The sequence below is a fragment of the Citrus clementina genome, unplaced genomic scaffold (assembly GCF_000493195.1).
Source record: "Citrus clementina cultivar Clemenules unplaced genomic scaffold, Citrus_clementina_v1.0 scaffold_7, whole genome shotgun sequence".
Classification (NCBI taxonomy): Eukaryota; Viridiplantae; Streptophyta; class Magnoliopsida; order Sapindales; family Rutaceae; genus Citrus; species Citrus x clementina.
Window position 1 is genome coordinate 6,504,904 of NW_006262075.1, and position 16,492 is coordinate 6,521,395.

At 32.9% G+C, this 16,492-nt stretch overlaps 1 protein-coding gene across 2 annotated transcripts; it reads left to right on the top strand.

Moving 5' to 3' along the window:
* Positions 1-5,687: 5,687 nt before the first annotated feature.
* On the top strand, positions 5,688-12,477 carry LOC18037093 (beta-galactosidase 1). Of its 2 annotated transcripts, none has more exons than XM_006426471.2 (19): positions 5,688-6,224; positions 6,436-6,531; positions 6,634-6,746; positions 6,839-6,905; positions 7,020-7,112; positions 7,278-7,421; positions 7,972-8,060; positions 8,194-8,299; positions 8,385-8,472; positions 9,225-9,343; positions 9,429-9,590; positions 9,714-9,892; positions 10,008-10,117; positions 10,303-10,415; positions 10,527-10,637; positions 10,719-10,829; positions 11,126-11,331; positions 11,409-11,745; positions 11,828-12,477. In XM_006426471.2, the coding sequence occupies exons 1-19, from the start codon at positions 6,039-6,041 to the stop codon at positions 11,936-11,938; spliced, it is 2,541 nt and encodes an 846-aa protein (XP_006426534.1). In that variant the 5' UTR covers positions 5,688-6,038; the 3' UTR covers positions 11,939-12,477. The 2 variants fall into 2 exon arrangements, with proteins under 2 accessions (XP_006426534.1, XP_006426535.1); XM_006426472.2 differs by having other exon boundaries at positions 10,306-10,415.
* The last annotated feature ends 4,015 nt before the right edge of the window (positions 12,478-16,492 follow it).

The following is a 16,492-nucleotide window of genomic DNA, read 5'->3' on the forward strand; positions in this document are numbered from 1 at the left end:
CAAGAGAGTCCAAAAGAGAAAAGCTATGGGTCCAGAAGCTAAAAGGTGTTTCATCTGCGACCAGCTGTAATTGTCGTTGACAAAAGAACCTGACAGTCCAATGAGGCCAGATGATTCTAGCAATGGACCCAGCGGAAATGGAAGAATCAATGAAGATGGATCGATAGGAACCCATTGGAAGCAGATAATTCTATAAACAAACCACAAAGAGATGCGATAATTTCTTCTTCTTCTTCCTTGACCACATATATATATACACACACTCACACTATTTACTAAAATTACAGTCAAAGAGTTTGTAGAAAAGTCTAAATTTATACAAATAATTATAGCATTTTTAAAGCATAAATCGAAAATCTATGTTTGATAAAAAAATAAAACCTATCTTATATTTATAAATATTTACAAGGGTAACGAGTCCTTTTTTAGAAACTTTAAAAGCTTATCTTTTAGGAGAGAGAAACAGTATTTTATTATCCAACTAATAAATAATGAGACCAGGCTTCTTAAAAAAAAACAAACAAAAACAAAAGTAGTACAATTCAATTTTACTGATATTATAATTAAATATATATTCAAAAATTAAAATAAAATCTAAAAATTTACTCCCAAAAGAGATCGAGGTCTATTTTTAAATTATAAGAGAATAATAGATATAAAATGACCTTGAATTTGGACGAATCAGTTTTCAAAATTAGTATATTGACATTTTGGGTGGATAAATGGATAAACATGTAACTAAAATGTTACGAGATAAAATACCGTCTATCTAAATACCCCAATTATTAATAACGATTAATTGCTTGTTTTGTTTTTTTTAAATACTGCTTTTCATTTTGCAAAGCGTGGTAGGTTTACATTAAATTGCGAATTGATAGAAAATATGCCATTGTCCACTTTAAAATCAGAGTACACAAGCATCAAGCGATTATATTTTAATTAGATGAATGAGATGTATGCTCTTGCCTTAAGATTTTAGCTAGCAGCCGCGCAAAATTAAACAAGTTGGTTGCTATCGGAAAGGAAACCGAAATGTAAAAGGGCACTAATTAAACGAGTGCACATGTATTTTTGTTGGACGATGTGACAAAATTTGCGCAATAACTTTTGTGTTTTAGAAATTTGAATGTGCGACAGCTTACGTGATAGCGATAGATAATAATTAGGCTGCTTACCGAGTTTGCTTTTCAAATCAAACGCGATTTGCCCCTTCCTTACTATTCACTTGTAAAGAACCGCTTTTTGTGAAGGCCAATTCAAATAAATTCTCCAAAAAAACATCCACACATTTTTCTTTTTCTTCCTTTTTTCCTTCTTTTAATTTATCACTCGCACGTTAATGAAACTTCCTTTTTGTTTTATGTTACTTTAAAGCAACTTTTTAAGAGAGTGATAGTTTTTAATTATGAGCTTTTACATTGAATTTTAGTTATAAATTTTTATCGGATTTATACATCGATTTTTATTTTACGGTAGAGTCTTAAAAAAAAAATTAAAATAGCAATTAATTAAAGAAAAGTTAATTTGTATTCATATTACTTAAGTTTTGGCCTCTTTTTTTTTTTTTTGGGAATAATCTGCATGTACTATCCACTATTTCCATCATATCCAATTTTCAAATGAAAAAAAACAATAAAAAACAAATTCCTGATATCTTGCTAATAATTTCTAAATTTTTACGACATAACATAACCCAAGTGACGCAATGCTTCAGTAATAACAAATGACTTTTTGACGGTACGCGATCGATCATCTATATCTCTGATGATGAAAGGCATGAGCCGTTGATCTTTAAAGACAAAACATGATCATCACGGCGGTGGGGAGATAAAGTGGGGGTCAATGTGGTAAATTACGAGTAATAAACAACTAATAGATCGAGGGATATTAAAAAATTAGGGTTTCAGAATAAATAAATCTAAGATTAGGTAGAGAATGATATGATAACAATTTCGCAGTGACGTTAGCAAAACGAAGTGGATTCATTTGGGAAGTATCATAAAAACACTACCTACGAATTTCAAAATCGATATGGTTTGTCTATTTTGTTGGTATTTCGCATTTTTTTGGAAAACGATACGATGATTAAGCAAAACAAGACACTTTCTTTTACCCATCACATCACGAGGAAAAAATAATACCACACTAATTACAAATTTAAATCAACAACAACTATAATCCATTATTTATTTTTATGGTTAATTAGTGAAATAATTTAACAATTTTTTTTTTTAGTTTGACCACGAGATATTTTGGGAAGGATCCAAATTGTAAAAGATATTTTTAAGTCTGTACTATAATTCAGATTAAAAGTCTCTGTTCGAACCGAGAGGCACATGTTCTCCCAACAAAGTCGACTTCCCTGCGACTTAAACTATGGAGTAAATCCAATCAAGCCACTTAAGGAGATTTCATTATCAGTGGAGCCAACACTTTGTTGGTACTAATTTAATAATTTTAAATAATAAGTTATATTGTAGGTTTTCGTTTTCAGTTTTGCCTTCTTTATAGTAAACTTATCGATTTATTTTTTTATTTAAAAAAATCACTTTAAGTGCCAACAAAATTGTATTCTTTATTATTCAATTGGCAAAACTCACCTACCCAATATGTATTTAATTAATATCAGATTTTATGCAAAATATATTATTTGGGGTCATGTGAAACAACAGTGTCCATCTTTGACTTTGTGGATTTTGTGATTTTTGTTGGCTGTGAATGTGATTCCAAAATTTCGAAAAACTGAAACATGTTTTTTTGAGAGGCAGAATTAATGAATGCTTCACGCAGCCCGGAGCTCCAAGTGCAGCGCAGGTCATTTCACTATAACCTGTTTCCGCTTTCCAATAACCAAAAGCCTTAACTACGCGGACAATCATATTAAAATAAAAAATTAAAATAATTTTAAAGATGTATTAATTAATTATATTTTTTTTCCCCCATAAAGCTCATATTCATGTTGCATAAATAACCAATTCATATTTACTCCCAAAACTCGACCCAAACGCCACTCTTACAATTCCTGCCAGCCAAGTTTTCGTGTAAATTTCGGAATTATGTTTCGTAGACTTATACATTATGATTATAAAATAATTTAGACTTCCCGTAAAGTCCTAAATATATAATGTCACTAAACTCTATATTGTTGTATAAATTGAAAAAAAAAATCAACTCAAATTGTCAAAATGGGTATTTAAGAAGAGATTTTTGCACATATTTGGAAAGGCATTCTCCTCAATTATAAGCGTTTGCTGGTGGCTACGAAAGCAAAGCTCTCGTCTCCCTTGCAAGATTTGTATCCCTTTCATCATCCGCTTTTATAGTTTGTACGCTCCTCCACTGTTAATTTTTGAATCATTAGTTTACTCCTTATTTTTATTAAGAAAATAAAAAAAAATTCAACTCACTCCTATTTTTTTCCTTATCTTTTGAACATAAATTGGATAACTATAGATTTTTAAAAATAAAAAGATAATTTAAAGATAGTCAATTCACATTGAGTAATACAAAATTTATCCATATTTTTATTAATTAAATTAATCAAAAGCAAAGCGTGTTCATCCATATATTTTAGTATTAGTTTGATGTTAGGATTCTCTTCACACACTAAAATGCATGTTGACACTTCAATCCGGGGTTGCATCAACATGTAACACAGACAAATCCAAGATAATATTATTAATAAAATAATCTTCTCAATAATTGTACTGTACATTATTATTATTATTATTAATTGAACACTATATATATATATATATATATTAAAAATAATTATGAATTTTCTTAATTATTAAAAGGGAGAGTTCTAGCAAAATATGATTGGATTATTGAAAAAAATTGTGATAGGAGCGGTAGGTATTTGTAATCATGCATGGGTGAGTGGGGAAGATGCCCATGAAAATGCAAAGCCTTTTGCTTTTCCTTTGCTTAGTTTATGAGACTTGTAACAGAAATGCTAACAAATACAATACAAAAAGCACTTTTCTTTACCCCTTTTTTTTTATTTTTTAATAGCTTTTAGTTAATATCTTTATCCTCCCGTCAAGTAAACCACCCACATCCCTCTATTAATTTAATGATTCCTGAAAATGAAAGCAGCTAGCTGTCTAGAGTAGAGCTCCTCCATTTTCTTCCTTCATTCTTATTGCTTTGTTAGGTGGTAGCTAGCCGTGCAGCATACCTTCCAATATTGAAATTAATGTTCGTGTGAAAGCTGATGATAAAAATCCGAGTTGGTTGATATGATGCGTGGTGTCACATTGATTCTGCCGATTAGATGTAAAGAACCCACACTGAATAATATTAAAAAGTGCTTTCGTACGTAATAAATACTCTCTTTCGATTCAAAATTGCTTAATTTCACGATAAAAATGTTTCAACCACAAGCTGAAAGTGGTTGTTTCTGGTATTGAAAGAACGTTTAACGAGTCATAAATGAAAATAATTATCTCGAATGACATTAGCTGTCTATAGATTTGCCCACATCTTAACATTAAATCATTTGATTAGAGTGGTATGCTTTGAAGCTATCTCAGTGCTCCATCTGTCCTCCTTTTTTTTTTTTTTTTACTTTTTCTCAGCTTTTTCCATCATTTGTCTTTTATATCAAAGCTATTTTTTTTTTTCAAATGTTGATTGAGTGGAATAAAAGACATGGTAAGCTGAATGGCCAAAAGATGATAATTAATTTGCACTAAACTTGGTAATTCCACGCTGAGGAAATTAATTGACACTTTTTTTTGGTTCTCGTACGATAATGTCTAAGAAATCATGAAAAGAAAAAAATAATTCTATTACTAGTTATGGATAAAAATAGGGTTATGATTCAAATGCGGAAGAAATACCAATTCATACACATTATACATATTCTCGATTTTGATAGAAGAGATAATTGGATATATATTGTTTTGTAAACCAAGTCAAATGATTTTCGTTAATGAGTTAAAAGGCACCAACGGAGACGCAATTAACAGTACTTATTCATTAATGTTGTTGGATTACCGTACGTACATGATCTTTCATCTTTCATTTCTCATAATTATTAACCTTTTGTTAGAATTTGTTTATTTTGAAAGTTGCACCGCACGCGCTTCAATCGCACGTGTTAATAGAATAATATCGAATCAAATTTTGTTAACTGGATTCCCTTTTTTTATATTTTAAATTATGTTACAGCCGTAAAAGGGAAATAAAGTTAAAATGAAAAGAAAATGGTGACGTTATTTTCAACTTTTTGGCCTTTTGCGATTTTAATCTTTCCCCTTTCACGCGCTATGATGCGGCGTGCATTTGTTGGCCGATAAATTAGGAACCGGTACCCCCGACCGTATCGGGATTGAGTTGAGAATCTTTGTGTTTTTTAAAGCAGAAGAAAGCGCTTTTGAGAAAAATGTCCCAGTTTTTACCAAACAGCCAAACAGAGATTTACCCCTGTATCTCTCTCTCTCTCTCTCTCTCTCTATTTTTTAAAAAATGTTTTTCGTAGAAAATATTACGAAAGCCAAATAATTAAGCAAAAATAATTCTCTAAAATAATTAAAATCAAATTAAACTCGTTAGATTGAAACTCCGCGTCAGAGTCAGAGTTGTGTGGCCGAGCCTCCCAGGTGGGCCCCAAAGTTCTTCCATGCAGGCCCCACGTTCGCTTTCGGACCCTCCGTATTTTAGTGTTTAAAAGCAGCCATAAAGCACTTCATTTCGGCAGCAAAAATAAATCAGAAAAACACCACACAGCACTGTGCAACACTGGCCACATTTATTATTACAAGCAGAGTGTGAAAGCTCAACACCCCATTTTTCTCTCGGTAGGGAAGAACAAACCAATAAAAAGATAAAAAGAGAAAAAGACAGAGACACTAACAGCTAGCTAGCTAGCTCGCTCTTTGCTTCTCTCTCTCTCTAAAGAAGCACAGAATAAAGTGTGTGAGAATAACAAAAAGGTCCTTGCTTTGTTGTAGCCAAACACCAAAGACTGGTTTTTACTTCATTCATTCATTCAAAAATCCATTTTTTGTTGATTTTTTATTTTTTTAACCGTCATGGGCATGAACAAGCAGCTTGGAATGTGTAATGTGCTGTTCATTCTCTTGCTGGGTTGTTCGGGGCTTTTTGCTCCTGTTGAAGTTGAGGGCTCTGTGTCTTATGACTCTAAGGCTATCGCCATTAATGGCAAAAGAAGAATCCTTATCTCTGGATCCATTCACTATCCCAGAAGCTCTCCTGAGGTAATCTTTAGTCACTTCAGAATGTGCTTCATGGGGATATTTTATTTTCTCAAAATTTCCTGTTTTTAACTCCCATTAAGCCTCTCTCCATTTGGGATGCTGCAATTTTTTTTTTTTAAATACACATGCTTTTGTTTATGTAAATGAGTGTTTTGTTGTTTATTTTTACTTCTGATTCGTGGGATTTTTTTCTGTTTTGGTCTTGTTGCAGATGTGGCCAGATCTTATACAGAAAGCGAAAGATGGAGGCTTGGATGTGATACAGACATATGTATTTTGGAATGGCCATGAGCCTTCACCTGGAAAAGTAATGGGAAATGGCACCTTCTTGTTTTTTTTTTTTTGTTCTTTTAATTAAATTATTGAATATATTTTGCTAATTTTCTTTTTCTTTTTAAATTGGTTTTAGTATTATTTTGAGGGGAATTATGATCTGGTGAAGTTTATCAAGCTGGTTAAGCAAGCAGGCCTTTATGTTAATCTCAGGATTGGTCCTTACGTTTGTGCTGAGTGGAACTTTGGGTAATACTTACAGCAATGTAGTTTCTAAAAAGACACTATTTTTCCGTGAGCCTTTTGGAATTTCAAGCAAAACTTTCCTTTATTATTTTCAGGGGTTTTCCTGTTTGGCTCAAGTACATTCCAGGTATCAATTTCAGAACAAATAATGGACCTTTTAAGGTTAGCCACTTTTAAGATTATTTATGTATTTCATACTGTTTTCAGTTTCATTGATGTATTTTATAGCTTTGATTCTAATTGAAGTTTCACTTCTAATATTTTGTTGTTCTGAAGGCTGAAATGCACAAATTTACTAAGAAGATTGTGGATATGATGAAAGCCGAGAGATTATTTGAGTCTCAAGGTGGTCCAATAATTCTATCACAGGTAATTAGATTATGACATTTCAATCTTTCCATTAACCATTGAGTAGCCTTCAAGCTTGCTTTTTTAATAAATAAGTTGCATGATGATTTCTCAGTTTTGTACTTTATTTGATAGAATAAGGTAGTAAACTAAGAAAAGTATCTTTCTCTATCACTCTTGTTACAGATTGAGAATGAATATGGACCCATGGAGTATGAAATTGGTGCACCTGGCCGCTCGTACACCCGGTGGGCAGCTAAGATGGCTGTGGGTCTTGACACTGGTGTCCCGTGGATCATGTGCAAGCAAGATGACGCACCGGATCCTCTTGTAAGTATCTCCTGCCTTTTTTTTTCCTCTAGCAATGTCTTTTTACCACTTATTTGTCATGTTCAATATTCATTGTTGATGGTTCTCATGTTATGTTCCCTCATCTTTAGTGGGTTGCTAGTTTATAATGTGTTGTCTGATTGTTGGTCATGGTCATAATCAATTATTATTCTTTGCCGCACATGGATCAGCTTTGCTCTTTCTCACTCATATATCTGTTATATTTGTCTGTATTTTTTTTTCTATTTGGCCTCTGAAGTTTTGTTCTGATAGATTCATGAACATGTCTTCCTATTAATTAAGTCACGCCAGTAACAGCTTCCATCAGTCAGTAGTGGAGGTAAACAACAACAACAATAATATAATAATATTTGTGTTGGAGATATAAAAGAAGTGAAATATCTGTAACCCAATTATTTAAAATCATTTTTATATGGTTAGAAGTCAATAGTGTCTCAAGTCTTATCATTTTCTTATAGTGCCTAGTGATTTATGCTTTTGACTTGGGTGTTTGATTGTTTTTCTTAACTCCATGTTTTATATTCAACAGATAAACACCTGCAATGGTTTCTACTGCGATTACTTTTCCCCAAACAAGGCTTATAAACCCAAGATGTGGACAGAAGCCTGGACTGGCTGGTAATTTACTTGCTGGCTGCCTTTTCCTGGGATTCCTTTCTGTCCAGTTCTTCTTATCCAAGAGCTGCATCCTAATTATAACTCTGAGATCTTTTTGGGATATTAATCCCATTATTTTCCATTTTCCCTGAAGGTATACTGAATTTGGAGGTCCTGTTCCTCATCGGCCAGTTGAGGACTTGGCTTTCTCAGTTGCAAAGTTTATTCAAAAAGGGGGGTCATTCATTAACTATTACATGGTAAGTTTGTTTCTGAGTTTTACCAAGCTGCTACATCTTTGGATTAATCAACAAAGTTCTTTACATTTGTTTTCTGAAATTCCAGTATCACGGGGGAACAAATTTCGGCCGAACTGCTGGTGGTCCTTTCATTGCTACAAGCTATGACTATGATGCCCCTCTAGATGAATATGGTATGTGAAGGGCATTAATGACTCTGTACTTCTTTTTCCTAAAAGTTTCTCAATACATCATTTGCATTCCATTCTGAGTAGTCTACACCGTAAGCACAAGATCTATAGCCTCCAGTTAACAGAAGGAAATATTTTATGAATAAAGATGTGGCCTAAATATAATCGAACTTTATTAACCATATCAGAGTGAAAGGGTACTGCCACAGTACCACTTTGCCTAGAGTAGAACTTATTGTTCATTACATCCATAACTTTCTTTCTTCCTTCCATGCCATGATATGTGCATGGAGTTGCCAATGTCTGCTATAGAACCTAAATCCTAAAAAATTATGTCTCTTCAGATCCAGCAAAGTGAATATTTGTATATGAGATTTTGCATATTTATAGTCTTTGTCCAGACACTTTTGTTATGGATGTCATTTTCTTCATCGTATAAACATTTTTTGTGTGAAAACATTTTATAATATCCTAACAGAAAAGGTATTGGATGTGGACATATCATGTAATTTGGCGGGTCCTTTAGTTAGTCGACTACAAATCTTCTGTCATTATATCTTCAGAAAGAGTAATATTGTCTTTATTAATGACGCTTAAAAGTATTATGCTATTAATTGTATTCCCGTCTCCACATTTAATAAAAATTGCTTTAATCTTTCTTTGGATAATTTCGAACCATACTTGGATAGTGGCTTCTGTACTGATTAAAATGATTTGCACATGCAAGAAATCACTCTATTTCATTCTCTATGCAGGACTGTTGAGGCAACCAAAATGGGGCCATTTGAAAGATTTGCATAGAGCAATAAAGCTGTGTGAACCAGCTTTAGTATCAGGAAATCCCACTGTGATGCCACTTGGAAACTATCAGGAGGTAAAACTCACTTGTGCTTTTTTAAGTTTATTTTATTTCACCATTTTCTAGAGTTAACATTTCTCCTATATTCATTTTAATACAGGCTCATGTATTCAAATCAAAGTCTGCTTGTGCTGCATTCCTTGCAAACTACAATCAAAGAACCTTTGCAAAAGTGGCTTTTGGGAATCAGCATTACAATTTGCCTCCATGGTCTATCAGCATTCTGCCTGACTGCAAGAACACTGTCTACAACACTGCAAGGGTGAGAAAAGACTTAAATTTAATAGTTTCAGTGTTTTGTTTAGCAAAGCTTACGTGTTTGAATTTTTCTCCTCTGGGAAACATGGGAACTAGGTGTAGACATTGAAAACAATTGTTTGTACAGGTTGGTCACCAAAGCACACAGATGAAGATGACTCCTGTTCCTATTCATGGAGGATTCTCTTGGCAAGCATTCAATGAAGTGCCGTCTGCATACGGTGACAGTTCATTCACAATGTCTGGGTTGCTGGAGCAGATAAATACAACAAGAGATGCCACTGATTATTTGTGGTACATGACAGAGTGAGTACCTTTCTCAATTTTATTTTTTTTTGTGAGTTCACAACTCAAATTTGCTTACAACTTCTCATTTTATAATTAATTTTCTCATTGTTATGCACTTTCTCTTCCATCGCAGTGTTAAGATTGACCCAAGTGAAGGATTTTTGAGGAGTGGAAATTATCCAGTCCTTACTGTCATGTCAGCTGGCCATGCTTTGCATGTTTTTGTCAACGGTCAACTAGCAGGTCAGAACATGATTAAATTTCTACTGCACCTAGTAATTTACGACACTATAGAAGTTTAAGTCCTAACTGATTCTTCCTTGATCTCTATTCCAGACAACATCATGTAGATTAATTCTATTTCTTGCGGTGCTTGTTACTAGCTCAATTGCTCCACATTCCTGTGTCCTAAATGTTCTTTTTTTTAGCAGGGACTGCCTATGGGAGTTTAGAATTCCCAAAACTGACCTTTACTGAAGGTGTTAATATGAGAGCTGGAATTAACAAAATTGCACTTCTGAGCATCGCTGTTGGTCTACCGGTATATCTCTCTTTGTCTCTCGCTCTTTTGTATCTTTTATGTTCTATCTACAACATCCATGACAGTTTTGATTTTAACTATTCTTGCTGCTGCTTGTGCTTTTGAGCTCAGAATGTTGGTCCCCATTTTGAGACATGGAACGCTGGTGTTCTCGGCCCAGTTACTCTGAATGGTCTCAATGAAGGGAGGAGAGACTTGTCATGGCAGAAATGGACTTACAAGGTCTGTCTTCAGCCATTAAAGTATGGTTTTCTTGTTTCCCTGACATTTTGGATATTGATAGAAGTTTGTCTTCTAAATCAGGTTGGGCTTGAAGGAGAAAAGTTGAATCTTCATTCTCTCAGTGGCGGTTCCTCTGTTGAGTGGGCAGAAGGATCTTTAGTGGCCCAGAGGCAGCCATTGACTTGGTACAGAGTGAGTAGCTTAAAATCTCAGCCAAACCAATTTTCTTATTTCTACGAGATTCAAAGCCATTGAATATGAATTCCCTTACTTATTACCTGGGGTTTCCTCGAGGCATGTATGATTATTATGACTGCTGTTTTTTAAACATATATCAAGATGTTTTGTTCCATTAAAAGTATGTTCTGATTTTCCTTAATTGATCATGTTGAAGATATGGGTGGCTAACTATGTACTTATCCTCAAAACAAGTGTAACTTGTGAAGACTGTCAAGTTTTTAATTGACATCCTTACTGTCTGTTTTCAGACTACTTTCAGTGCTCCAGCTGGAAATGCTCCACTGGCTCTAGATATGGGCAGTATGGGCAAAGGCCAAGTATGGGTAAATGGACAGAGTATCGGACGTCACTGGCCTGCTTACAAGGCATCTGGTTCTTGCGGTTATTGTAGTTATACGGGAACATATACTGAGAAGAAATGCTTAAGCAACTGTGGAGAGGCCTCTCAAAGATGGTAAGCCAAAACCACTTTGTTTTAGAGCCTATTTCATATCGTTCTGGATTTCTTGACAAATTAGCCCACAATTTCAGGTACCATGTTCCTAGGTCGTGGCTAAAACCAACAGGAAACTTGTTGGTTGTATTTGAAGAATGGGGTGGCAATCCTAATGGAATTTCTTTGGTTAGAAGAGAAATAGACAGTGTATGTGCTTATATGTATGAGTGGCAGCCAACCCTTATCAATTGGCAGCTGCATGCCTCTGGCAAAGTCAACAAACCCTTGAGGCCCAAAGCTCATTTGATGTGTGGCCCTGGGCAGAAAATTAAATCAATTAAGTTTGCTAGCTTTGGAACACCAGAAGGTGTTTGTGGAAGCTACCGTCAGGGAAGCTGTCACGCTTTTCACTCTTATGATGCTTTCCAAAGGGTATGCATTTTTAGTGTATAATCCATTTGTCTTCTCAGCTTCTTTCCACCTTAAATATTAATGTATGGCTTTATTCTTGCAGCTATGCGTTGGGCAGAACATGTGCACGGTAACTGTGGCACCTGAAATGTTTGGTGGAGATCCATGCCCCAGCATCATGAAGCAACTTGCTGTGGAGGCCATTTGCGGCTGATAGACCTGCAACGTCCAGGGTGAAAGAAATGGAACAAAGGAGGTCCCATTTCTTCATGCCTGTCATCTGATTTTTTGTTGCAGTATAGTATTTTTCGGCTTCTAGATCACTCCAACCATTTGATTCGGCTTCTTCCCAGGTGAAGTTGTACAGATATGCAACACACCACGTGGTTGAAAGCCCTTATAGCTTCTGGAAAAAATGATTGAGGATGCGCTACATGTATATACACTAGCTTTGTTTATTTGTTTCACTGCATATCATATGACTATGTGTGAAGAGATGGAAGGGAAATCCAAAGAAGCACATCGAGATGATTCAACCTGATCAGTCCATGTGCTGATGATTCAGTTTTAGAAGATGGAAAGCCTCTGGTTTCCAACAATTTTAGTATTCCTCTGGTTTCCAACAATTTTAGTATTCTTTGTACTCTTGTAATATCCTTGGAAGCAATTCTTTTTCATTGCTGTGCTGTAACCCGTATGAAAGGTTTGAGAAGTCAATAATATCAAGCAAGCTCAAGCTGTGTTCCATTGCTAGCTTTGTGCCATAAGTCCATAACTTGGATTGGCAGCATTGATTGATGGCACGTCCCATGGATAAGAATAATAAGTTTGGAATAAAATGCCACTTAAAATATGATTAGCTGGAAAGTGCTTGTAGGGGTGACCATGTGCAGCAACACTAACAAATTCTTTCAAAACACTTGAATGGTTAGTTTGACTTTGTGTTACAAGATCTTCCCATGCACTGTTCTGGAATATATATATATATTTTACTTACCTTTATTGGTCTGATAATGTTGTCATTAGAAACAAATCCAAAAAGAACACGTGGGAATCTTATAAAATAAAAGGAAAAAGAAAAAGCAAATACATGTTGCCTGACAGCAAATTTACGTACAGCAACCTTGCTGTGTCCTAAAATTGCAAAAGCGAGGAATGCCTACCTACAAATGGAAATTGGCAGATGAAGTGACAATTTGCTTACCCTTTATGTTAGAGCATCACCAAAAGATTCTTCAAATAAGATTTTATTAATTATTTGAAGAGCCACCTCAATATTTAAGGCTCCAAAAGACATTCCAATTAAGATTTTTCAAATAAGAAATGATTCTCTCTCTTTAAATTTGGAGAGTTGATTTCTCCCTCTTCAATTTATATTTTATTACTTTTCATTGAAGAAAGAGAGAGAAGTGCTTTAATTACTATTGACTTTTCCTTTAAAAAAATAATTATTTGATTAAAATAATATTAACTTATTTCTATTTGAAGAGTCTTTTGGAGAATATCATATTTTTTCACCCTTCTATTTGCCACATAGGTAAGCAAATAAGTATTTGAAGAGTAAAATTTATAGAGGCTTTTGGAGATGCTCTTAAGTGCTCATGGGATTGAAAAGTTATTTTTAGTTATAATTAGAAGCTAATATTTGTCCTTATGACAAGAATTTTTCCTGAAGGATTCGGATCATTTACTCGTACTAGCCTTTCCGTATATTTTCTTTATAAGAGAACAGAAATTGTGAATAATAGACTCATTGATAAGTGATGACTTATATTCGACATTTTTTTAAAAACTGATTTTCATCACCTGCCGTTCAAACACAAAGATCAAACCAAATTCAAGTTAATTTTCAGATTAAAAGAGCATCATGAGCTTGTTTAAGAAGAAATTGGGGAACCTAAATTTACTTCTTCGGGGATCTTTTTTTTTTTTTTTTTGGTTTAAATGGGACTATCATAATGTCAATTAGGACTAAAACAATTTTTTTTAAAAAAATTAAATGAACCCAGACTTGGACTAAAACAATTTTGCCCGTGTACGTACTGTGGTCGCGCGGATCAATCTTGATTTCTAAAATCCATCTGACAGTATAAATATTGCAGGTAATATTTCTTAGATGAATTAATGTATGTTTTAGGAAATGAATTAGTTAAAAAAAAAGAAAATGGAAATAAATGAATGAGGTTTCTAAAACGCAACCTTATCTTGGTACCAAAAAGAGTTATTGGTTAAGATGTATAAAGGCACGACTGTAACTTTTTTTGTTTAAAAATTTTTGGAATTAATGATGTATAGATGGCATACTAAAGGTTCCTTTGGGATGACTTCTATGGGGACTTAAAAATGATTTTGGATGTATAAAAATTAATTTCATTGTTTGATAAATTATTTTAAAAATGATTTTTTGTAAAATCACGTCATTTTATTGCAGATTTTGAAAAGAAGGAAAAGAAAAGTTTTCCAAAATCTGATTTTGAAAATAAGTTTTATACTTGATTCAATTCTATATATATTCTCACATATATTATAAAAATCTAAGATTACCCTTTATTCAATTAGGAATAACAAAATTACTAAATTAAATATATTATTACTAATACTAATTATATGGGGATAACAATATAAAAAACTCAAAATTTATTTTAGCTATCTATTATTATATATACACATTAAAAAAATGTATTAAATATACATGTTTATATATGTGTGCAAACAATTTTTAATTCAATTTTATGTTCATTTTAGTTATTTACATTTTTACAGCAGTTTAACATTAAGATTTACTAAACGCATACTACTACTTTTAAAACTCACGTGCTTTAAAAATAATTCACCAAACATTTAAGTGATTATCTTTACAGTTAATCATTTCTACTACCAAAAACAATTATTTTAAAAGTTATTGCATTACTAAACTCGTCCCAAGTTATGATACAATATGGTGATGTTGATTTAATTGACTAGTTCGATTTGGGTTTTGCATTTATACTAAAAATAAGTATAAATTATACATGAATACATAATTTTGTGTGTGTGTGCGCGCATGGGATCAACTTCCATTTGAAGTAGAAAATATTAAATAGGAGGAAAAATTTATGAAGCCGTTTCAAAAAAATACATTAACTGCACACACTTTAATCATCATTGAGGCTATTCAAAAAATTTAAGATGTATAACACCATTCGCTTGAAAATATGAGATCAACATAGTTGGATAATATCAATTTTGTTTATGTATTAACTATAATGCTGCATATTTAGGGTTAATTTGGGAGTGCAGTTGAAATGCAATAAGTTGTTTATTTCATAATTTTTGATTAAAAATAATGTTTGGTAAATTTTGTAAAAGTAGCTTATTTCATAATTTTCTCTATTTCGTTAGCTGCTTTAAAAAGCAGATAGTGGATTACTTTTTATAAGCAGCTTATTGAATAAGTTACCACAACTTTTAAAAATTTCTATTATAACCCTATATTTAAATAAAAAGACAATTGTATCTTACTTATCTATAAACTCTTATATAAAAATCATCAATTATCATATTACCGTTATAACCACATATGTTCTCTCTAGTTTTGATCGAGTAAGTTCATATTTTTATTTCATAACTATGACTTTGGAAGTTTAATCTATATTTATTTATTTATTTTGGTCATTATATAGTAGAATAGTACTTTTGTAATAAAATTTACTAAACGCATATATTCAACTTTTCAAACTTACGGCAACCGCAATAGCACAGTTTATTAAATACCAAACTATTTTTTTATTCAATAATTTATTTCATTTATACAGTATAAATAATTTATTTTATAACCTCCGCAATCCCAAATTGACTCTTAATCTGACTTGTAAAAACGATTGACTAAATGAGGGAGAGCACCAGTGTGACCATAAGTTTGCAACAGAAATTTAAACCTTATTCGAGGATTAGAATTTGAACTTTTTGACTAATTGATGGAGACTCCTCGTAACATCCAGAACCTTCTCCATTTAGGAACTTCTTTTGGTCCTAACGACGTTGTTGTAATGCATATGATATAATTTTGGTAGACTTTTTTTATTATTTCTGCTTAGACTCACGACTTTTCGGAATTCATCACATTAGCCCGTGGTGTGTGTCTCATCGTGGGTCGACCGGAACCTCTGACTTTGTACTAAAAATCTAAAATAAAGATGATAAAAACATTAATAACACGCCGGCTTAGCGTACTCAATTACAAAAAGGTCAAAAACCGAATAAATTCTACGTATATTTTAATGACCTTTTTCCTTATTATTGACATTTCAGTCTTAACAATTAATGGTGTTGATGGTAATTAAATAAATTGAAAAGGTACGAAAGCCGACTTATCACATGTGTAATCTTTCTATTAAAGGAGGTAAAATAACCAACTTGTGTACGTTATCTACTGGTAATACCATTTTGATTGAACGCGACTCACTAACTTTTTCTAGTCGCTTACGTCTTGTCGTATTGTGTTAAAAATCAAACTTTTCCGATTGAGTACATTGAATCGTTTAATTTTTTTTTTTCAGTAGTTTTTGTATTTTATCTGAACTAACATACTAAGCCTAACTATTTAATACTAATCTATCTATAGTTATTATACATATTATGTATCCAATGTATCAAACCCACTGTACTGTCGTTCACTCCTTTACTCATTTTGTTTCATAAGTAATTTTGTTAAAATAAACCTTTTTTTTTTGTTCTTAATATTGTTGCAAGAACACCTTAAAGAGAGTTTGGAATTGAATTTGAAAAT